The sequence below is a fragment of the Bos mutus genome, chromosome 7, assembly GCF_027580195.1.
Source record: "Bos mutus isolate GX-2022 chromosome 7, NWIPB_WYAK_1.1, whole genome shotgun sequence".
NCBI classification, from domain to species: Eukaryota; Metazoa; Chordata; class Mammalia; order Artiodactyla; family Bovidae; genus Bos; species Bos mutus.
In genome coordinates this window covers 52973030-52997165 of record NC_091623.1, presented here as the reverse complement: position 1 = coordinate 52997165, position 24136 = coordinate 52973030, and the positions used below count along the sequence as shown (strand labels likewise).

At 41.7% G+C, this 24136-nt stretch overlaps 2 protein-coding genes across 4 annotated transcripts in view; both read left to right on the top strand.

The window, feature by feature from the left end:
• Nucleotides 1-402: 402 nt before the first annotated feature.
• On the top strand, nt 403-23799 carry LOC102264779 (zinc finger protein 709). Its single transcript, XM_070373607.1, has 4 exons — nt 403-538; nt 19836-19962; nt 20165-20225; nt 20603-23799. Exons 1-4 carry the CDS (start codon nt 536-538, stop codon nt 22011-22013), a joined length of 1602 nt encoding a protein of 533 aa, XP_070229708.1. The 5' UTR covers nt 403-535; the 3' UTR covers nt 22014-23799.
• The window catches only part of LOC102265059 (zinc finger protein 791-like), a 75954-nt gene continuing 52232 nt past the window's right edge, over nt 415-24136 (top strand). Inside the window, exon 1 of one of the 3 annotated variants that reach the window (XM_070373604.1) lies at nt 415-538. Coding sequence is in view for 1 of the 3 variants with exons in the window: in XM_070373603.1 (XP_070229704.1) it covers nt 536-538 (3 nt within the window). In the remaining 2 variants the exon portion in view is untranslated. The remainder of the gene's footprint in view (nt 539-24136) is intronic. The other 2 variants (XM_070373605.1, XM_070373603.1) reach the window with 2 other exon arrangements.

The window sequence follows — 24136 nt, the reverse complement described above, 5'->3', positions numbered from 1 at the left end:
TGTACTGGTAGGTGTACCAGGTGTCCTGGTAGGGGATGCACAGAGCAAAAGAAGAGCCATGTCAACCTCATGCTCTGTTTTTTGGAAACTCAATGAGAAATTCCCCGCCTTCACGTGTGCACAAAGAGCTGGGCGAATACGAGATAGGCCGCTCCAGGCTTGCAAAAACTTGTTTCCGAGTAACCGCGTCGGGCTGGGTCAGTTCTCTGCTCCACCCACTGCCCTCAGCGCGGGTCTGGGCGCCTCTTGGGGGTTGTCGGAGGAAGCTAGTTCCCTAGAGACACAAGTCCTTCTGTCCAGCTGTCACTCAAGTACTAGGAGGTGCGGCTTTGAGAACTGTCCAATCAGGGGTGCCGCTTGGGCAGGTAGGTGGGGCGACGCACCGCCTCGGCTCCGTTTTCACTCCCTCAGGATCGCCTAGTGATCCGGTTTCCCACCTCTCAGAGACGCTGGCGGCACTGCCTCAGAGTCTGTCTTGTTGTGACCTGTTGTGGTAGTCGTAGGAAGGACTCAGGGAGACCCAGGAAACCTAGAAATGGTGAGTGTGCGTTATCCGGGTGCAGAGTTGGAGCGAGAGGGGAGGAGGCGTTGGTTGGAGTGGATCCGAACCAGCTGTGGTGGTGTCGGGCCTCCCCGCTGTCAACCCCAGAGCCTGCGGACCCGAGGGGCGTTGCTCGGACCTCAGTCTCCTCCCTCCGGTCGCGTGGGGGGGCGGGGCCGGCAGCCAGGACCCCGGGCGTCCTGTCCAGTCACTGCGCGCCCCGACTTCGGCTTCGACCCCGCAGCCCCGCGTCCTCCTCAGACTGTGTTGTGACCCCTGGGGAGGATTGTCAAGGGACCCTCGTGACTCGGTCTACGTGGTTCGTGCGTGGTGTGTGGGATCCCCAGTCCCTGACTTTTTCCCGGGGGGCACCCATTTTCTCTTGTTTTCCAGTTATTTGAGTACCAACAGTCTCAAGTCTACGCCCCTCTCCGCTCAAGCTTAGCTCTTCCTAGGGCTGACAGTGAGTTCCCTAAATTTTCGGAGTTCACCCAACATCCCCAAGGCCAAATTCCCTCTCAGATTCACAGCATCATTATCAACTATTTGTCCTCCGTGGTGCATTTCAAACAGACGCAGTGTTTTAACTGTTTATCATTTTCCTCCCAGAGCCTTAAATGGCTCTTTTTTCCTTTTTTTTTTTTTTTGTCTGTGGATGTTTTCCACTAGAAGAAAGTAAAAAATAACCACTTGAAATTACTTTGTTCAGCAGTTTGGTGCCTCTCCTCCCAGACTCTTTCCTGGGCACAGACATCTAATGTGTGGAAGTTCCTTTTAAAACTTTCTGGGTCATGTGTCCTGTCAGGGTTGCCCCTACTTGTAAGATTTAAAGATTGTCACCTTTAAAAGATTTATTCACATATTTAAATGCCATTTTTTCAATCAAAGTAAAATGCATTTAATCAATACAGCCTAAAAGATAGTATAACATATTTCCCAAGAGGCAAAAAAGGTGAATTTTAGGGGAAAAAAAATTCCAGGATTACATTTCATTTGAAAAGTTTTGTTCTGCTGTTTTTTTCTCCCCTGGAGCATGTGTAGTATGTTCCTCAGGACTATTCTTTACTTATAGGTGATTTCAAATGAAATTCTCTGGTTGTGTGGTATCTGCTTAGACGTCCAGACCAAGTGTTCAGGTGTGATTAATTATTTACAAACCTATTTCTCACTGTAGAAATAATCACTGTCTGACATCTTTTTTTTTTTTTTTTTCCTGAAAGGAGTAAATATTATTTCAGGTTTTCTGGTTGAACTAGTGAAAATGCCCTACAATTTTCTTTCCTCCTTTCCACATAAATGATAGGTTTAAATTGTGTTGCTGGATTGTTCAAACACTAAGTCTGTGTCCATTAAAACATCAAGTGTGTTCCAAAGATACCCCAGTGCAGAGCAGAGGCCTATAGTCAGTGATCCATGCCGAGGCTCCTGTAAAGAGAACGACCTGCAGACTCAGTTATTCTTGTTGGGAAGCAACTCCCACTCCCTGCCCCGGCAGGTGTCTTACATGTTCGCACCCACAATGGAAGGAGACTTTATACTGAGAGGTGCTACAGAGCCCTGGAAAGCTGAGGATGCAACTGCACACAGTAGTAGGGACTGATTTCATTTCTGAGGTTGGAGGCCTAAAACTTCCTGTGTGAGTTCAATCCCTGAATTGGGAAGAGCCCCTGGAGAAGGAAATGGCAACCCACTCCAGTATTCTTGTCTGGAGAATCCCATAGACAGAGGAGCCTGGCAGTCTACAGTCCACGGGGTCACAAAAGAGTTGGACACTGTGGACGCAGAACTCGGAACTTCAGTTTTGCGTTCACAGTGTAGGTACACTCAGTGTAATTTATGCACACTGAAAGAGGCTGTTATGATCATGTCTTCTGTATTGCAGACAAAGGGTTTATGCATTTGGATCAGAATCTTAAACTGAATCAGACATAGAGTTTCCTCACTTGTGAGACTAGAACCTAGTAGAGTCCGTGCTTCCATGTTTTGGGGACACGGGAGAGCATGTAGAGCCAGAATTCATTCTTGTGGCTCAACTGTCCCTACTCTTCTTCTCCAGTGACTAACCTGCTCTAGGAACTGTATCTTAGACCCCAAGTATGGGACTTTGGTCATCTTTCTGAAAGTGTATTTTTCTTCTGAACTGTAGCAAGAAGGCTACTTATCTGTTTTGATTCCAATCTTTTCTTTTTTTTTTTAATTACTTTTGTGACAATTTTTAATCCAAAAGTGTTGTGTATACCAAATTAAAACACTGTTTTTTTGACTCCATATGAGAGACAGCAAAAGAGACACAGATATAAAGAACAGTCTTTTGAACTCTGTGGGAGAAGGCAAGGGTGGGATGATTTGAGAGGGTAGCATTGAAACATGTATATTATCATATGTGAAGTGGATCGCTGGTCCAGGTTCAATGCATGAGACAGGGTGCTCAGGGCTGGTGCACTGGGATGACCGTGGGAGATGGGATGGGAAGGGAGGTGGGAGGGGGTTTCTGGATGGAGAACACATGTGCACCCGTGGCTGATTCATGGCAAAAACCACTACAATATTGTAAAGTAATTAGCCTCCAATTAAAATAAATAAATAAATTTTTTAATTAAAAGTTTTTAAAGGTGATTTCTAGCAGAATAAATTATTTTATAAAATTAATATGTCATTTTTTAAATTAATTTTTTTGGCCACACCACATGGCACGGGGGATCTTAGTTCCTGGACTAGAGATCAAACACATACCCCCTGCACTGGAAGTGTCTCCTGATGGATACATGTGTATGTATGGCTGAGTCCCTTCACTGTTCACCTGAAACTATCACAAATTGTTAATCAGCTTATACCCCAATAGAAAATAAAAAGTTTAAAAACAACTTTACCATTTCTCCTTTTAAAATGAGTTTCCTCCTGCAAGTTCTCCAGGTTTGTTGCATCAGGGAGGTTGTATGTGTGTGTGTGAGAGGTGGTCCTCCTCTGTTCTGCGATTGATCCAAAGCCGGGAACAGTTCCAGTGCTTGACAAACTCTACAGTTCTACTGTAAGGAAGCTTAATAAGCCAATTCAATTTCCAAGCACTTTTCAAAAATTGTTAAATTTTCACATAAATACTGAAATCTTAAAATCAGTCATTTCAAATATATGTTTATTTCTTAGCTAAACGTTGCAGTCCTTTAATTCTAGTTTCCATTAGCTTTGGGGCTTTTAATGTGTAAGTTAATTGAGAGATATGATGTGAGTAAAGCAAGAAAATTCTGGAACCAACTAGAATTTTGTTCCATTAAGGCAAAGAGAGCCTCAGTATGAGATGGGTGTGTTTAAGTGCTCAAATGTTTTTTCCATTAAAAAAAATTTATTACACAATTTTTAAAGGTTATACTCCATTCACAGTTACTACAAAATAGTGCCTATATTCCCTAGATGTACGATATATCCCTGTACCCTGTCTTACAACCAAATTGTTTGTGACTCCCAGTTCCCTACACTTGCATTGCCCCCATCAACCCCATAACCACTAGTTTATTTTCTGTACCTGTGAGTCTGCTTCTTGTTTGTAATATTCATTAGTTTGTTGTGTTTCTTAGATTCCACATGTAAGTGATGTCATCAAGTATTTATCTTTCTCTGTCTGACTTATTTCACTTAGCATAATGCCCTCCTGTCCCTAAACATTTAGAAGGCCATGCTGTTCCTAAAGCAAATGAATTCTTGTTTTAATGAATGTGAGGGAAAAGCCATTGAATTAATATTTTTGTTGATATAAAGAAAACACTTTAAAGCTTATATACATCTTTTAAGTCTATTTCTGGGTTTAATTCCAAACCCCTAATATTTTATATTATGCCACTCATTCCTGAAAATATCCCTAGTATGAAATATAGTGGAGGGACAAACTATAATGTTCTTGTCCTTTTCATTAGAAGGGGATTTGTAAATCTTTTATGGTGTGCAGTTTTATATGTTAGCATTTAAAGGATTAAATCTTAGAGTGGTTTCCTATGTAGAAAAGTTAGGATTAATTTGAAAAAGCAAAATTTAATTTAAAATAATGTTAAGCATAGGAAGATAAGATGTATATCAGTTTCTCTCCTGATTTTAAATAATGCATGTGAAGGTTAAAAATATTTCTAAAATGGGAAACTAGCTTAGGACTCCTAGCCCACATGTCCTCCTCCACTCCTGTGCTCTTACTCCACCCATGCACAAATACCGAGTTATAATTACTTCTTGATCATCCTGTTGATGTTTCTTTATATGGAAACAATCCAGTGCAGATGCATGTTTTTCTTACCTGGGTTTGATTCTTGTAATGAGTAGTCAGGTTCCACATACTTGATGTTTGACTAGTACTGAAAGATAAGCCTCACCGCTCCCATTTCCCCTAGTACGTCTTACCTGGACAGGCTGATAAGAAAGCCTGGGGGCTCCTGCTCTGTGAGCTGCCGGTTGCTTGTGCCCTGTGCTGCCCTGTGTGGCATTATTGACCCCCACCAAACCTGGGTTCTATATACAGAGGACACCAAGATGACAGTGTGTGTTAATGCCGTGTCCTGTGGGAGTAGAATGAGGATGGGACCCTCCTAGTGATCCTTAGTCCATGGCTTGGATGGAACCTGTCTGTGTTTTAGTGCAGGTATGACTGAGGCTGGGTTCACCCAGACCTTGGAGAGGAGGGATCTTCGGGGGTTACTTGGCTGATTATACCCTGTGAATGAGGTAAACCCCTCAGATGATCACTCTGAAAAGATTATTTGAGAGAGAAAGAGAAGAGAGAGTAAAGGCAGCCCGTAGGTGGCAGGCTGAGTCCATTCCTAATACCAGAGGGCTCACCAGGACCCTTCAGTACCTCTGCTGTTGCTGCACCTGCTAGAAGCACCTGCAACAAAGATGCTGACCCTCTGCGTTAGGTGGGCAACACCTGTAGCCTCACTGTGGCACAGAAAAGGGGTTAATTTAAACCAATTTAAGCCTGGGGTACTTAATTTCTATAACCTAACCAGTTGTCATGAAGGAAGCCTCTGACCCTGATGACACTGGTGTGAGGCTCTCTAGAGGAAAAAAATTATCAATGCTAGGGTGGAAAGGACACTCTCTCCCCCAGAGTATATTCAGTGACCTAAAATACACAACAAAGAAAGACTGGAGGGAGAGAACCAGACAAAAAACGTACTGAAAGAAAGGACTACAGTTTCATTCAATTGTAAGTCCAAAATATGCTAGAAGAGTTTCCATAGTAAAAAGACAGAAGGAGCCTGCCTGACTTTTGGTCCTCTGTAATACGAATTTAAATTAATATTAACATCTCCTGTATACCGCACTCTAATTCATGAAACTTCATGTAATTAAACTAGGTTTCAAATTGCAGGTATTCGTGGGGATCCCACTATATTTAAGCAGTTTACCTCATCATCTCAGGGGAATGACTGAATAGAGTATAAAGGACAAATAGGTATACTTTGCCTTCAGCAGCAGAACTCTCTTCTTGCCTAAATTTCTCATGGTTGTATCACTCATTGTCCCAAAATATCCCATAGTGAGCAGGGAAGCTCTGAACCCACGATTCATTAAGTAAAATTAAATTGTCTTCTACTTCCAAATTGGCAAGACAAAATAAGATTCCACAAACATTACCCGACAGTTAAATTTATTAATATGGCCTGATTTAAAGTTTTAAACAGGGCCTTGAATGTGATAACCCAAGGACAAAAGAGCAAATAAAACCAAGGAGGGTCTTGGAATGCAGGAACAGAAAAGCCAGTTGCTTGTTGTCCTTCCCTCCTCCGTGTTGTAACTATTAACAGATTTCAGGTCCTCCTGAGCAATATAACCTGTTTTCCCTCCTACCTCACAGGGAGAAGGTATTTGCCTTACTCTTACCCCACCCAGAATACATGCCTCATCCAGTCAGCAAATGACCCGCAAGACCCCTATCCCACTCCTTGTACCCCGGGTATAAGAGTATACTAAGGACCCCTGTTCAACGTTGGTTCTCCCTTGAGCTGGCCTGCTGTTCTAACAGCACCTCCCACTCTAATAAACTTTATTTCCCTCCCATTCTGCCTCATGTCTGAAAATTCTTTTCCAATCCGCACACGGACCACGACATTGAATTGTATTGAAAAACATTATAAAGAAACATATTAAGGGAGAAGTGATAGCCCCCAATTTTCTCCTTTAATAGCCTATTTGATCTGTTCTTAAACCTGGAAAGAATGAATGATACCTCATAGTGGATTACAACAACCTTGAGCTGTGGTTACATCAAATTAGCCCCTATTCCTAGTCCCTGTCATTGTGGAAATTACTTCATCCACTCAGTAAATATCTTGCTCTCACAGACTTGATAAGTCTGTTATGTCGAGTATCTATTTCAACATTCTCTCAGCTGCAGAGGCCTTCCCCTCTGAAGGGACATCTTTATCTGGTTACCCTCAGAGAACCTCAGTGGTCTTGCCATCCCACAGTCTCTGCAGGAAGATTTGAACTGCATGCACTTTGCTTCAGGAACACAGGTATGACATCACACTAAGGACATCTTCCTCTGAGCACATTCATTTCATTTTCATTCAGAATACACAAATATGGAAAAAAGGATCTCGCAAAAAGTGTATGGGCCATTAACCCATGCAATGTGAGGCCCTTAGTTAAGTTTCTGTATGTTTTTCAGTAATCAACTGCTCCCTCCTTTACAATGTGAAGAAATACTTGTAGTCATTCTCAGCACCCACAAGGCCTACTAGGTTCTTTTGGTGTTGAGGAGACAACATATTCCTTATTTAGGAATTTTACTTAAGCCCATTTTTACTATTAGTTGGAAATTGGCCCCCACCTTGAGAGAACCCCTACTACAGAAGGCTCTGGACTGTGTTTAAATGACCATACAACAGGCACTCCTGTTAGTTCCCTTGGAGTCTCCCTCAGTATAGAGGATACAGTGACCTCCTCTTATGCACCTTACAGTGACCCATGATGGCCTTAAGCTGTCTATAGGCTTCTGGTGCAAAGAACTGCCTTAGAAGTGCAACTATCACCATGTACTAGGCTCTCTTGAAAACTAAGACTCTCACAAGTGTAATAGAATGCAGTGAGCACAGCCCTTAGCACACAGCCATTGCTGTGCTTGTCATTACTGCTCACCCTGTTACCAGGCAACAGTTCTGCTCGGCATTTGGTTGGTGCCTCAGTGGGCCTCGCCTACAAGCAACCAATTGTGGATTAGCAGCCATTAGTAGTCCTGCTCAGTTATTGGTCAGCACTGCAGAGGGCCCTGCCCACAAGTAACAAATTGTCAATAAGGGACCACTAGGGAAGGAATTTTTTTGGGCTCCAAAATCACTGCAGATGGTGACTGCAGCCATGAAATTAAAAGACGCTTACTCCTTGGAAGGAAAGTTATGTCCAACCTAGATAGCATATTCAAAAGCAGAGACATTACTTTGCCAACAAAGGTCCATCTAGTCAAGGCTATGGTTTTTCCAGTGGTCATGTACGGATGTGAGAGTTGGGTTGTGAAGAAGGCTGAGCGCCAGAGAATTGATGCTTTTGAACTGTGGTGTTGGAGAAGACTTGAGAGTCCCTTGGACTGCAAGGAGATCCAACCAGTCCATTCTGAAGGAGATCAGCCCTGGGATTTCTTTGGAAAGAATGATGCTAAAGCTGAAACTCCAGTACTTTGGCCACCTCATGCCAAGAGTTGACTCATTGGAAAAGACTCTGATGCTGGGAGGGATTGTGGGCAGGAAGAAAAGGGGATGAAAGAGGATGAGATGGCTGGATGGCATCACTGACTCGATGGACGTGAGTTTGAGTGAACTCCAGGAGTTGGTGATGGACAGGGAGGCCTGGCGTGCTGCAATTCATGGGGTCACAAAGAGTCAGACATGACTGAGCGACTGAACTGAACTGAACTGAGGGAAAGAATTCCCTTATTGACAGTTTGTTACTTGTGGGCAGGGCTCTCTGCAGTGCTGACCAATAACTGAGCAGGAAAATCCCATGAATGGAGGAGCCTGGTAGGCTGCAGTCCATGAGGTCGCTAGGAGTCAGACACAACTGAGCGACTTCACTTTGACTTTTCACTTTCATGCATTGGAGAAGGAAATGGCAACCCACTCCAGTGTTCTTGCCTGGAGAATCCCAGGGATGGGGGAGCCTGGTGGGCTGCCATCTATGGGGTCACACAGAGTCAAACGACTAAAGTGACTTAGCAGCAGCAGGGAAGGAATTCAGGCTTCCCTGGTGACTCAGATGGTAATGAATCTACCTGCAATGCAGGAGACCTAGGTTGGATCCCTGGTGAGGAAGATCCCCTGGAGAAAGGAATGGCTACTCACCCAGTACTCTTGCCTGAAGAATTCCATGGACAGAGGAGCCTGGTGGGCTACAGTCCATGGAGTCACAAAGAGTCGAATGTGACTCGGCAACTAACTTAAAGGGAAGGAATTCAGCCATCGGTCTGTGGTTTGGTGGTCATCAGATAGAGAGTGAGGTAAGAGGTGGATCCTAGCCTTCTCCTGGAAGCCCTTCAGCTCACTGGGCCTTGGGCCAGCAGTTGAGCTGGGGCCCAGGGAACAGGCTGAAGGCTGTGTCCTGTGGGGCTCCAATTGTTGTTCAGTCACTCAGTTGTGTCCAACTGCTTGCAACCCCATGGACTGCAGTATGCCAGGCTTACCAGTCCACCAACAACTCCTGGAGCTTCCTCAAACTCATGTCCATTGAGTCAGTGATGCCATCCAACCATCTCATCCTCTGTCATCCACTTCTCCTGCCTTCAATCTTTCCCAGCATCAGGGTCTTTTCTAATGAGTTGGTTCTTCGCATCAGGTGGCCAAAGTATTGGAGTTTCAGCTTCAGCATCAGTCCTTCCAGTGAATATTCAGGACTGATCTCCTTCAGAATGGACTAGTTGGATCTGCTTGCAGTCCAAGGGACTCTCAAGAGTCTTCTCCAACACCACAGTTCAAAAGCATCAATTCTTTGGTGCTCAGCCTTCTTTGTGATTCAACTCTCACATCCATACATGACTACTGGAAAAACCATAGCTTTGACTAGACGGACCTCTGTTGGCAAAGTAATGATTCTGCTTTTTAATACACTGTCTAGATTTGTCATAGCTTTTCTTTCAAGGAGCAAGAGTCTTTTAATTTCATGGCTGAAGTCACCATCTGCATTGATTTTTGAGCCCCCAAAAATAAAGTCTGTCACTGTTTTGATTGTTTACCCATCTATTTGCCATGAAGTGATGGGACTGGATTCCGTGATCGTAGTTTTTTTTAATGTTGAGTTTTAAGCTGGCTTTTTCACTCTTCTCTTTCACCTTCATCAAGAGCCTCTTTAGTTCCTCTTCGCTTCCTACCATAAAGGTGGTGTCATCTGCATATCTGAAGTTATTGATATTTCTCCTGGCAATCTTGATTCCAGCTTGTGCTTCATCTCTCCTGGCATGGTGTACTCTGCATGTAAGTTAAATAAGCAGGGTGACAATATACAGCCTTGATGTATTCCTTTCCCAGTTTTGAACCAGTCCATTTTTCCATGTCTGGTTCTAACTGTTGCTTCTTGACCTGCATACAGGTTTCTCAGGAGGCAGGTAACGTGGTCTGGTATTCCCATCTCCTTAAGAATTTTCCACAGATTGTTGTGATCCACACAGATGAAGGCTTTAGCATAGTCAATGAACCAGATGTTTTTCTGGAATTCTTTTTCTATAATACAATGGATGTTGGCAATTTGATTGCTGATTCCTCTGCCTTTTCTAAATCCAGCTTGAACATCTGAAAGTTCTTACTTCACATACTGTTAAAGCCTAACTAGGAGAATTTTGAGCATTATTTTGCTAGCATGTGAAATGAGTACAATTGTGTGGTAATTTGAACATTCTTTCACATTGCCTTTCTTTGGGGTTAGAATGAAAACTGACCTTTTCCAGTCCTGTGGCCACTGCTGTGTTCACCAAATTTGCTGGCATATTGAGCGCCACACTTTCACAGCATCACATTTTAGCATTTGAAATAGCTCACCTGGAATTCCATCAATTCCACTAGCTTTGTTCATAGTGATGCTTCCTAAAGTCCACTTGACTTCACACTCCAAGATGTCTGGCTCTAGGTGAGTGATCACACCATCGTGGTTATCCAAGTCCTTAAGATCTTTTTTGTGTAGTTCTGTGTATTCTTGCCACCTCTTCCTAATATCTTCTGCTTCTGTTAGGTCCATACCGTTTCTGTCCTTTATTGTGCCCATCTTTGCATGAAATGTTCCCTTGTTCTCTAATTTTCTTGAAGAGATCTCTAATCTTTCCCATTATTGTTTTCCTCTGTTTCTTTGCATTGTTAACTTAGAAAGGCTTTCTTATCTCTCTTGTAGATTTGGAAATCTACATTCAGATGGATATACCTTTCTTTTTCTCCTTTGCCTTTTACTTCTCTCTTTTTCTCAGATATTTGTAAGGCCTCCTCCAACAACCATTTTGCCTTCTTGCATTTCTTTTTTTGGCAATGGTTTTGATCACCATCTCTTATACAGTGTTATGAACCTCCATCCGTAGTTCTTCAGGCACTCTGTCTATCAGGTCTAATCCCATGAATCTATTTGGTGGGGCTCTAGAGCCCTCAGTAAAGCCACTCACTAAAGCTAGTCTTGGCCCAGGCCTTGAGGCAGCAGTGAACCTCTCCCGCCTCCTAGCCTCTGTGACCTAATAGTAGCAGTGGCAGTCTGCCTGGGTCACAGTCTGTGGGACCTTGTCTCCCACTCTTTGGGCACCCTGAGGGCCATTGGGTTCAGTGCCTGGCTCCCTCAGTGATGACATTTGGGCAGTCTGGGAACCTGGCCCCAAGTTGCCAACTGAGATCTACCTCCTCTTAGCCAGGACCAGGACCCCAGAGGGTGAAAGCTTTGCCTTGGGACCTTGCTCTTTCTTGTCAGAAGAAAGAATAACATTCATTTGGTAGAGATTTACAAGAAGATTGTTGCCTGATCGTGACCTAACTTCAGGAACAAAGGATCTGACACCAAGAAGTTTGCAACAACTAATCAGGCCTCTCCCTCACCTTTCTTATAAAAGGGCTTTGCTGAAAGCTTTTAGTAACTTTGGGGTTCTTCAGCCACCCATCTCTTTGCATAGCTCTGTAATAAATTTTTCTCTGTTCCAAATTCCAGTGTTTTAGTATTGTTTGGCCTCACTGTGCATCAGGCACACAGACTTGTGTTTTTCGAGAACATAAGCACTGAGCAGGAGAAGGAAATGGCACCCCACTCCAGTACTCTTGCCTGGAGAATCCCATGGACAAAGAAGCCTGGTAAGCTACAGTCCATGGGGTCACTAAGAGTCGGACATGACTGAGTGACTTCACTTTCACTTTTCACTTTCATGCATTCGAGAAGGAAGTGGCAACCCACTCCAGTGTTCTTGCCTGGAGAATCCCAGGGACAGAGGAGCCTGGTGGGCTGCCATCTATGGAGTCGCACAGAATTGGACACGACTGAAGTAACTTAGCAGCAGCAGCAGCAAGCACTGAGCATGTGATCCTCTGCTGAACTGCTCATTATGCCTGTGACCTTGGAAACAGCACCCCATTGGGTCAGCATGCTTACCAACACCTCCATGTGACATGATGGTGTCACATCTGTCCTCGCCTGAGTCTCCTGCAGAAGGAGACCTCTTCTACTCATTCCCTTAAAAGTTGCTGCGGTGTTGGGAAAGGTCTCCATTCTCCCAGATGGAGTCTTACCTGGGGTTAATTGAAGGCACAGTTCTGGGATGGATGCATGACTGTAAGGAAGACAATATACATTCCTGCAGGACAAGTTCAGAAGACAATTGCTTCTCTTCACCCCTTATTTGCAATATCCCTGATAAAAAAATCCAAACCCCAGGGTCACACAGCTACCCAAACATCAGGCAGTTGTCTTGATACTGGCCCAAAACTGGCCTTATCTACTTGTATTCACAGATTCTTGGACAGTTGTCTCAGAGTTGCCCCCTTTGTAGTAAAAGAACTTTAAGAACCTCTGAACTCAATAGATAACCCAAAATACAAATCAAGGTAATACTTAATATATATATTTTTTTTTTTTTTGGGGCTATATCGGGTCTTAGTTGCAGCACATGAGCTCTTCATTGCATCAGGCGGGATCTTTCTTTGCGATGTGTGGGCTCAGTAGGTGTGTGGGATCTTAGTTCTGTGACCAGAAAGTGAACTCATGCCCCACACATTGTTCGGCGGATGCGTAACCACTGGACCTCCAGGGAAGTCACAGGGTACCACTCTTCTGTACAGGTACTAGGTCCACTGTTCACGGTCTTGCCAGGACACTTCTCATCCACATTAGAGTTCTAGAGATGTTGATAGTAACTATGGTGCTTCTCAGAATATGCTGTGCAGTTCTGTCCAACAGAGTATCCAGTGGAAGTTTCACCTCTCTTACTGGTCTTAGGCTCATGGAGCACCATGCTGCCTCACTGAATAAATGCAAATCAGTTGGGTGAAAGGTATCCTGTTTCAGCCATTGGTCAGTCATCAGGGATAATGAGTTTGTCTTCATCTTTTTTTTTTTTTTTCTAGTACACTTAAGTTTTTTTAGGGCAGTTTTAAGTGTATAGGAAAATTGATTAGGAAGCATAGAGAAATGTATCAGAAAGTATACATAACTCCTCTGCATCCACAGTTTGCACTATATTGTTTTTTATTTCTTATTTGACTGTGGTACATTTGTTAAACTTGCTCAGCAAATAGCATTGTTTGTTATCATAAATGGATGTTGGTTGGTGTCAAATCCTTTTTCATGCTTATTTCTCCTTTCTTTTATTTCTGATGTTAGTAATTTCTGTTTTCTTTCTTCATTGTCTTGACTGGCTGTTTATAATTTTATTAAATTAATATTTTCAAAGGACTACCTTTGGGGTTTGAAAACTAGAAGAGTTTTTTTTCTTTCAAAACTTGAAATACAAGGAGACCTCAAATTGGGGGTTCTGTTCAGGACCACTGCAATAAAGTAAGTCACACTTATTATTTGGTTTCCCAGTGTATATAAAAGTTATGTTTCTACTATATCATAGCTTATTAAGTATGCAGTAGCATTATATCTAAAAAGCAATTTGTATAGCTCAATTTAAAAACTTGATTGCTAAAAAATGTTAACCATCATCAGCAATGTAGGGTTTCCACAAACTACAGTGAAACACAATAAAATGAAGTATGCCTGTATAGCATTTCAGTCCACTCTCTTCTTCCTTGCATGGTTTCTGAAAACACGTCTGATTTAATTAAAGTCTTTTTTTCTCTGTGCAAATCAAAACTGCAATTAAGTACCACCTAATTAGGTGCAGTCAGAATGACCATCATTAAAGAGACTACAAATAAAAAGTTCTAGAGAGAATGTGGAGAACTGAGAACCCTCCTGAGCTGTTGCTAGGAATGTAAACTGGTGCAGCCTCTATGGAAAACAGTATGGAGGTTCCTCAAAAACACTAGCAATAGAGTTGCTATATGAGCAACCAATCCAAATCCTGAGCATATAACCAAACAAAACTATAAACAGAAAAGAAACTGGAACCTATTATACAGAGTGAAGTAAGCCAGAAAGAAAAACACCAATACAGTATACTAACGCATATATATGGAATTTAGAAAGATGGTAACAATAACCCTGTGTACGAGACAGCAAAAGAGACACCGATGTATAGATCAGTCTTATGGACTCAGTAGGAGAGGGAGAGGGTGGGGAGATTTGGGAGAATAGCATTGAAACATGTATAATATCATGTATGAAATGAGTTGCCAGTCCAGGTTCGATCCACGGTACTGGATGTTTGGGGCTGGTGCACTGGGACGACCCAGAGGGAGGGTAGGGGAGGGAGGAGGGAGGAGGGTTCAGGATGGGGAACACAGGTATACCTGTGGCGGATTCATTTCGATGTTTGGCAAAACTAATACAACATTGTAAAGTTTAAAAATAAAATCAAATTTAAAAAAAAAAAAAAAAAAAAGATACATGCACCCCTATGTTCATAGCAATACTATTCACAATAGCCAAGACATGGAAACAACTTAAATGTCCATACACAGATGAATGGACATTGTGTATATATACACATTTGTGTATACACAATTGTATACACACACACAATGCAATACTAATCAGTCATAAAGAAAAAATAAATAATGCCATTTGCAGCAACATGGATGGACCTAGAGATTATCATACTGAATAAAGTAAGTCATCAATGTAAGTTTAGATGGATCATCGAAAAAGGAAGAGAGTTGCAGAAAAACATCTCTTTCTGCCTTATTGACTGTGCCAAAGCCTTTGATTGTGTGGATCACAATAAACTGTGGAAAATTCTGAAAGAGATGGGAATACCAGACCACCTGACCTGCCTCTTGAGAAACCTGTATGCAGGTCAGGAAGCAACAGTTAGAACTGGACATGGAACAACATACTGGTTCCAAATAGGAAAAGGAGTACGTCAAGGCTGTATAGTGTCACCCTGCTTATTTAACTTATATGCAGAGTACATCATGAGAAACGCTGGGCTGGAAGAAGCACAAGCTGGAATCAAGATTGCCAGGAGAAATATCAATAACCTCAGATATGCAGATGACGCCACCCTTATGGCAGAAAGTGAAGAAGAACTAAAGAGTCTCTTGATGAAAGAGGAGAGTGAAAAAGTTGGCTTAAAGCTCAACAGTCAGAAAACTAAGATCATGGCATCCAGTCCCATCACTTCATGGCAGATAGATGGGGAAACAGTGGCTGACTTTATTTTTCTGGGCTCCAAAATCACTGCAGAAGGCGATTGCAGCAATGAAATTAAAAGACGCTTACTCCTTGGAAGAAAAGTTATGACCAAGCTAGACAGCATGTTAAAAAACAGAGACATTACTTTGCCAACAAAGGTCTGTCTAGTCAAGGCTATGGTTTTTCCAGTGGTCATGTATGGATGTGAGAGTTGGACTATAAAGAAAGCTGAGCACCAAAGAATTGGTGCTTTTGAACTGTGGTGTTGGAGAAGACTCTTGAGAGTCCCTTGGACTGCAAGGAAATCCAGCCAGTCCATCCTAAAGGAGATCAGTCCTGGGTGTTCATTGGAAGGACTGATGTTGAAGCTGAAACTCCAATACTTTGGCCACGTGATGCGAAGAGCTGACTCATTGGAAAAGACCCTGATGCTGGGAAAGATTGAGGGCAGGAGGAGAAGGGGATGACAGAGGATGAGATGGTTGGATGGCATCATCGACTTGATGGACATGGGTTTAGGTGGGCTCTGGGAGTTGGTGATGGACAGGGAGGCCTGGCATGTTGCGATTCATGGGATCGCAAAGAGTCAGACATGACTGAGCGACTGAACTGAACTGAACTGAAAGTAAGTCAGAAAGAAAAAAGACAAATATCGTATGATATCACTTATATGTGGAATCTAAAATACGACACAAATGAACTTATCTATGAAACAGAAACAGACTTATGGATACAGAGAACAGACTTGTGATGGCCACAGGGGAGAGAAAGTGGAGACAGATGAATTGGGAGTTAGGGATTAGCAGATGCAAACTATTATATATAGAATGGGCAAACAGCAAGATCCTACTCTATAACACAACGAACTGTATTCAGTATCCTGTAATCAACCATTGTGGCTCATCTGGTAAAGAATCTGCCTGCAATGTGGGAGACCTGGGTTTGGTCCCTGGGTTGGGAAGATCCCCTGGAGAGGGGAAAGGCTACCCACTCTAGTATTCTGGCCTAGAGGATTCCATGGACTCTATAGTCCATGAGGTTGCAAAGAGTTGGACATGACTGAGCAACTTTCACTTTCCAATCAACCAGAATGGAAAGGAATATACAAAGGAATGTATGTGTATAACTGATTCACTTTGCTATACAGCAGAAATTAACACAACATTGTAAATCAACTATACTTAGAGTAAATTTTTAAAAATCTGTGTAAACTAAGGTGTTTCTTCTACATCTTTTCAATATATTCTTTCTTCAGTTTCAATACGAAATACTTGGGTGTGCCTTTTCTTTTTTTATAATTTTATTTTTATTTATTTATTTTTGGCTGTGCTGGGTCTTTGTTGCTGTGCAGGCTTTCTCTAGTTGTGGCAAGCAGGGATTTCTCTTGTCACAGAGCACAGACTCCAGAGTGCCCAGACTTGAGTAGTTGTGGCTTGTAGGCTCAGTAGTTGCAGTTCTTGGGCTCTGGTACACAGGTTCAATAGTTGTGGTGCATGGGCTTAGTTGCTACAAGGCATGTGGGATCTTCCCAGATCAGGGATCAAACTGGTGTCTCCTGTACTGGCAGCCAGACTCTTCATAGAGTGTTTTCTGAACTTCCTGCATTTGTGGTTTGCCATCAATGACTTTTTTAAAATATTTGTTTGGTTTTGGCTCCATTGGGTCTTAGTTGGGATCCATTGCTTCAGCACACAAGTTCTCCAGGTGTGGCACACAGGCTAATTGTGGCCCTCAAGCTACATAGTGGGCAGGCTTCAGTAGCTGTGGCAAGTGGGCCCTCCAGCTGCTGTGCATGGCTTAGCTGCCCTGAAGCATGTAGGATCCCAATCAGGGATCCAGCTCTTGAACCCCTGCATTGCAAAGTGGATTCCCAACCACTGGACCACCAAGGAAGTCCCCAGGCCTTGTATCTTTATTTTCTCTTTCTCAATTTTGGAAACAGTGGTTTTCCTGTGACATCAATGCTCTGATGGATCTAAGAAGAGTTATTGATTTCAAATGTTTTCAAGTTTTTTCTATGAGGTTGGGAATGGCATCCAAGTGCTTTAAAATATTTATTTATTTATTTAGGTTACCTCAGATCTTAGTCATGGCACACAGAATCTTTGTTGTGTCATGCAGGATCTTTTGTTGCAGTGCTTGGACTCTCTCTGGTTATGGCGCCTGGGCTCAGTAGTTGTGGCACACAGGCTTAGTTGCTCCAAGACATGTGGGATCTTAGACACTGACCAGTGATCCAATCTGCGTCCCCTGCACTGCAAAGCGAATTCCTAACCACTGGACCACCAGAGTTCCTTAAATACCAGACCCAAAACCAGAGTTCTCTGACTCCCATTTTTGATGGTTGACTGCTTTTAACTTTAAAGCCTCATTCCCTCCACCCATTTCTCTCTTTTTTTCCTTAGGTTTAATGGGTTTAATAAGTTTACCCCTTCAGTTCCTATTTGCAGCACCCAGTATTCCTTTGAAACACCAGACAGACCCAGCAGTGGCCAACAGTCAAGTTTAGACCTCCAGAGTTTAAAAGTTCAGGTTCTCTGAGCATTCCGTGTTGCAGTGGCACTTGTCCAAAACTGGTACCTCCCTATTGTTGGGGGAGCTTTAAATGTACCAGTGGAAAAGCTTTTTCCTCTTCATGGGGAAGAAAGAAAATCATTCCTCAAACCCAGCAGATCTAGCTGTGAGGTCTTTCCTCCTGTCCCCTCTCTTGTGTTTTTTTTGTTTTGTTTTGTTTTTTGTCTTTTGTTTTTGTTTTTTTGCAGTGGAGCAAGAGACCAAAATCTAACTTGAGTTACAAGAAACAAGACAGTGATCGCTGGCTATAAAGGGAGTGACCAGGAGCAGTGGAGTCTCATATACCTCCCACATCTAATATTTGTGCTTCACAGAAAAACAAAAATAACAGGTCCACAAAATACAACAGCTAGAATTACAAAACTCCGTTCATACAAGGGCAGTGGAAGGCAGGAAGTGGAAGTGGGAGGGGAAATGGCACAGGGAGAAAGAGTATTCAAATCATTTCAGGCACGGGGCTGGCAAATGCTAGAAAAAAAGCTGCAGAAAAACCTGTGGTCCTTTCAGACTCACCAGTGTTTAAAATCCATACTGGTGTCAGGAAGATTCTGCCTTACATGCACCAGAGAAAAACTCCAGATTCCTCAGAGAGAAGGGAATGTATGCAGGGCCCTTCCCCTCATTTCTCTTTGACCCACACCTCTACATAGTGATAAGAGTGCCTTGGTGCTCCTTTCTATTGGCAGTAACAAGACGTTAAGCCCTCATAAAATCCTGTTCTTGTGTGTGAACCCAAATCCACCCCCTAATTTTTTATAAAAGCCCAGGCTCCTTTCTCTCTTAAGGCATTTCCTGACTGCTGGAGAAGCAGGTCTTACTTTCCCCAGAGACCTCAATTATGGGAAGTAAACCCTTTCATATGCTATTGGCACTGTGTGCTGTCATCAACGAAGGGGTTCTTATGTTCAGTGGTCAAGCCATCATACTTCTGTAGACCAGATAGGAGTGTTTGGGAATTAGAGAACTTGGGAGGACAGCCTCTAGAATGGCTGGTTTTGAAACCACTTCTTCCTGAAGTTTGAAAACAGAGATTTTAGGGTTGTTTGGAGGAAAGCACTGCTGAATCCTTCATTAAATTACCATGAATCCATTGTGATTTTCAATGAACACACTTGCAGTCTTCAGCTCTTAACCTGTTACTCAAGGTCAGCAAAGCACAGGGCACAGTGTTCTGGTTCTGCCCTAAAGAGTGCTTCTGGCATATTATCCCACTTTGTGTGACTTTGTGTGCCTTTGAGCAGCCCCAAGGTGCATGAGTATAGGGAATTTGTGGTCTAAGTTGTGACATGTTCTTCCTGGTATCTGAGCTCTAAATACCAAATAACTTTCAAGTCCATAAAATCAGAGAGAGAAAGGGAGAGCTGAGCCTGTGGTAAATATTACACAAGTTAAAAGGGATACATCCTGGTAGTCAGGATATTTTCATTCCACCAGCTACATCACTGTACTATTTCTAAAAACCTGGAACTTAAGGACTAAATAGCCAGTTGGATCTTATTAAAAGCTGGATTTCTACTTGTCCTGGACACTCATGTTTGGTGATAGGGATAGAAGTAAAAGCTTCTAGTTCTTCACTATGTTTTTACTTAGTAAAATATTATGCAAATTTCACCCTCTGCCTCATGGAGTGCTGTAAACAGTGGGTGGTAAGGGAGAGGGAAGAGTTTTCCTCACAAGGAATCCATGACCTTAAAATGATAATATTTGTTTCATGTGTGTAGCATTTCTGTCATTTCCCAACATGCATGGACCCTGCGATGAGACAGAAATAATATCTGATGAGATCACAATAAACTGTATAAATAATTTGCATGTTTTCATGATGCTGTTAAATTTATAAGGAATTAAGTGTGGACAGAGAGTAAGCTTCTCATAATCAAGTCAGAGAGGTGACAGACTCATACATAAAATGAGTCTTCATATAAATGGTGTATAGATGTCCAGGGCTGTTAGTCTCACACATCCTCCTATACACACATTTGGGATGCTTTAGGACTCAGTGACCTTTGAGGATGTGGCTGTGGACTTCACCCTGGAAGAATGGGCTTTCCTGGATCCTTCACAGAAGAAGCTCTATAGAGATGTGATGCGGGAAACCTTGAGGAACCTGGTCTCAATAGGTGAGGATGACAACTTGCCTTTATTTTGTTAATTAGTAACAACAGGTGTTTCTTGCTTATTGTTCCAAGATATTAAATGTGGAAATGCAGGATGTTGCTAAATAAAACTAGGCCAGGTCACAGCCAACAATGGATATAGAATCTAGTCATTTTTCTATAACTAATAATATTTTGGAATCCTTTTCCTTGATCTGCAATTTAGGAGAAAAATGGGAAGATCATGACATTGAAGATCAGTACAAAAATCAGGGGAGAAAATTAAGGTAAGTCATACCCACAATATAATATAGTAGCTCATGTGAGTATTCTGTTATGTTATACAATTTTAAAAGGAGGAAATAACTAGTGCTCCAAATTTAGTTATTCTTGGAAATTTTTCACCAAAATTACTTATGTGACATAGATGTTCAGTGTTTGCAAAATAGTTCAACACTTTAAATAAATTCTCTTTGTGAATTGTCACTGTTTTGATGATTGCAAGAGCATTTTTTATGTTAAACTTGAAACCATTCAGACACATAAAACCTACACTATTGCTGTAAGTGATAAAAATGTACTTCAAATGTCCTACTAAATATAAAATTGTTAATAAAGAACTCATTAATAATGTACTCCTTATTTGTTTGTTTGTTTTCCACAGAAGTCATATAGTAGAAAGACTCTGTGAAAATAAAGAGGGTAGTCAGTGTGGAGAAAACTTCAGCATTATTCCAAACCTCAATATGAACAAGAAAACTAATAGAATGAAACCACGTGAATGCAGTGTATGTGGAAAAGTGTTTACACGTCATTCATCCCTTAAGAGACATATGAGTTATCACACTGAACGTAAACCACCTGAGTATCAGAAATATGGAGAGAAGCCATATAGATGTAAGGAATGTGGTAAAGCCTTTGGCTATCTCCGGTTTTTGGAGACCCATGAGAAAAATCACAATCGAGAGAAAAAATATAAATGTGAGGAATGTGGGAAAGCGTTCCATTCCCGTGCATCCTTTCAAGCACATGAAAGAATCCACACAGGAGAAAAACCCTATGAATGTAAGGAATGTGGGGAGGCCTTCATGTGGAGCACAGGGTTTCGAAGACACATGGTAACACACACTGGAAATGCCTCATATACATGTAAGAAATGTGGGAAAGCTTTTAATTGTTCTTCTTCATTGCGAACACATGAAACAACCCACAGTGAAAAGAAACCCTATCAGTGTAAGCAATGTGGAAAATTCCTTAGATATTATCATACTTTTAGAACACATCAAAGGACCCACACAGGTGAGAAACCCTATGAATGTAAGCAGTGTGGTAAAGCCTTCAGTTGTCCTAGTTCTTTTCGGAAACATGAAAGAATTCATACTGGGGAAAAGCCTTATGAATGTAAGGAGTGTGGAAGAACCTTCAGAGGTCTCTCAAGCCTTCGAGCACACATGATCACTCACACTGGCGATGGACCTTATAAATGTCAGGAGTGTGAGAGAGCCTTCATTTCTCCTAGTTCCTTTCGAATACATCAAAGGATTCACACTGGAGAGAAACCCTATAAATGTGAACAATGTGGTAAAGCTTTCAATTACTACAATTCCTTACAGTCACACAGAAGAACTCATACTGGAGAGAAGCCCTATGAATGCAAGGAATGTGGGAAAACCCTCTCCCATCAGCAAACCTTAAAAATACACATGCGGCTGCACACTGGAGAGAAACCCTATGAGTGTAAACAATGTGGTAAAGCCTTCAGATATTACCCTTCCTTTCACAAACACAAACGAAGTCATACTGGAGGGAAACCCTTCGAATGCAAACAGTGTGGTAAAGCCTTCAGTCATTACAATTCCTTACAGTCACATGGAAGAACTCACACTGGAGAGAAACCCTACAAATGCAAGGAATGTGGGAAAGCCCTCTCCCATCACCAAACCTTGAGAGTACACATGAGACTGCACACTGGAGAGAAACCCTATGAATGTTCACAGTGCAGTAGAGCTTTCAGATATTACACTTCCTTCCAAAAGCACAAACGAATTCACACTGAGAAGAAATTTTATGAATAAGGAATACAGAGAAGCCTTTAGTCAACCAACTTCACTTTGAAAATGTTAAAGAAGCCACACTGGAGAGAAAGCCTATCAGTGTAAACAAGGTGGGAAAACCTTAAGATATTTTCAAAGTTTGCAAACACATGAAAGGATTCCCATAGAAGAGAAACCTTGTAAACAATGTGGGAAGTCCTGCAAAAATTATACCTCCTTAGAAATGCATGAAAGAATTCATACTGAAGAGAAACCTGTGACTGTAAGGGATATGGGAAAGCCTTCAGATGTTACCAGAGGTTTTTATTTATCTTTGATGACTTGAAAAAGATCAGAGTGGAGGGAGTATGGTAAAGCCTTCATTTGTCACAAACCATTTGAAGAGAGTGCACACTGGAGAGATACTATATAATGTAAAAAAAAAAAAAAGGTCAGAAAACTGTCAGTCATTCCAAGTCCAAAATAATGAAAGGACTCACTGGACAAAAACTCCTGAGTTAAACAGTTTCAGAAAGATTTCAATGAAATCTTTACATGTGAAAATCTTTACAATGTCTTTACATGTGAAAACTCACATTGAAAAGAAATAAATATAAGTAATATGAGAAAGCTTGATGAAAATTAATCTATGTGTAATCTTTCAGAAAACAGGAAACAGTTGTTATTAAAGTTGGAAATACATTGTGTTTATCAATTCTCTTTCTTAAAGTGCACTATTGGACAGTGGATTTCTAGTAATTACTCTCAGAAATGAATATGAGGGGAGATGACTCTGTAAGTCATGTTTCCACAGTGGTACATAAAATTAATAGAGCTTTTTCTTTAAATCAGTTTTATTTTATCTTTTCTTTTTGAAGCCAGTTGGATCATAGGTGAATCAAAGTAAATTTCTCATAATGCAATTAGGTTAAAATTGTTTTATAATGTTTGATTTGCTCTGTGTTAAGTAAGGGCCACTGAGAAATGACAGTTTGGTATTTGGATTTTCATAACAGCTGTGGCAGTTCTCGAATATCTCTAGTCCAGTATATCTATTTATCTTTCTTACCAAGCTCTTTTGTTGGAGTGAAGAGTACAAGAGCCTTTTAACATTTTCTATACTAATAAACTGTTCAGTAAATATTTGTGTATACCTCACTTATAAATGAATATAGTTTCTATGTGAACAATTATTTTCATATTTATATCTTGCTTTGTATCTTTCCTTCTGACTATAATTTGGTGAATAGACTTGGAATTAAGAAGAGTGGCCTAGGAACTTCCCTGGTGGTCCAGTGGTTAAGAATCTTCCTTGCAATGCACGGGACCTGGATTTGATCCCTTCTCAGGGAACTAAGAACCCACATGCCACGGAGCAACTGAGCCTGTGTGCCTCAATGAAAGATCCCACATAATGCAATGAAGATCCCCTATGCTCCAACTAAGACCCAATGCAGCCAAGTAAATAAATAAAAAAGAAGAGAGGCTTATGGTGGGGCAACAAAATCTAAAGCTAGAGCTATCCTCTCTGTAGGTAATGTTAGGGATTAGATTTTCCAGAACTCATCCTCTTTATGGTTCCCTGTTAGAGTCCACCAATAGTGTGACTTGCCAGAGATTTGGAAGGCAGAAACAAGGAAGGTATTAGTCAGATTTCACAGTCACCATATTTAAAGAGAGCCAAATGCATAGGAGCTTCAGGTATACTATCTTCCAGCCCATTTTCTACATTTTTTCCTTCCAGTCAAGTATCCTCAAAACCACTACTAACTGTTTGACATCCATTTTCTGAGATATGTACATGCTGCAACTAAGACCTGATGCACTGTTTGACATCCATTTTCTGAGATATGTACATGCTGCAACTAAGACCTGATGCAGCCAAATAAATATTTAAATAAAACTTTTTTAAAAAAAAAGAAAAAAATACTAGAGCTATTTGTGTCCCCTTTCAAAGTGTCGTGTAAATAAGCAAGCAAGTGGATCTGATAAATATGCAGTGCCTGTGGTCTCTGTGGTCAATGGGATATGCCCATGACATGGGTTCTGCTGAATGTTTCTGTCACTCTCTGCCCCTGATGTTACCTCAGGTCAGTTTTTCAGAGTGGAATATGCATTGGTTTCTAAAGATGTTCATAGGCCTGATTTGGGAAACAATGACTTGG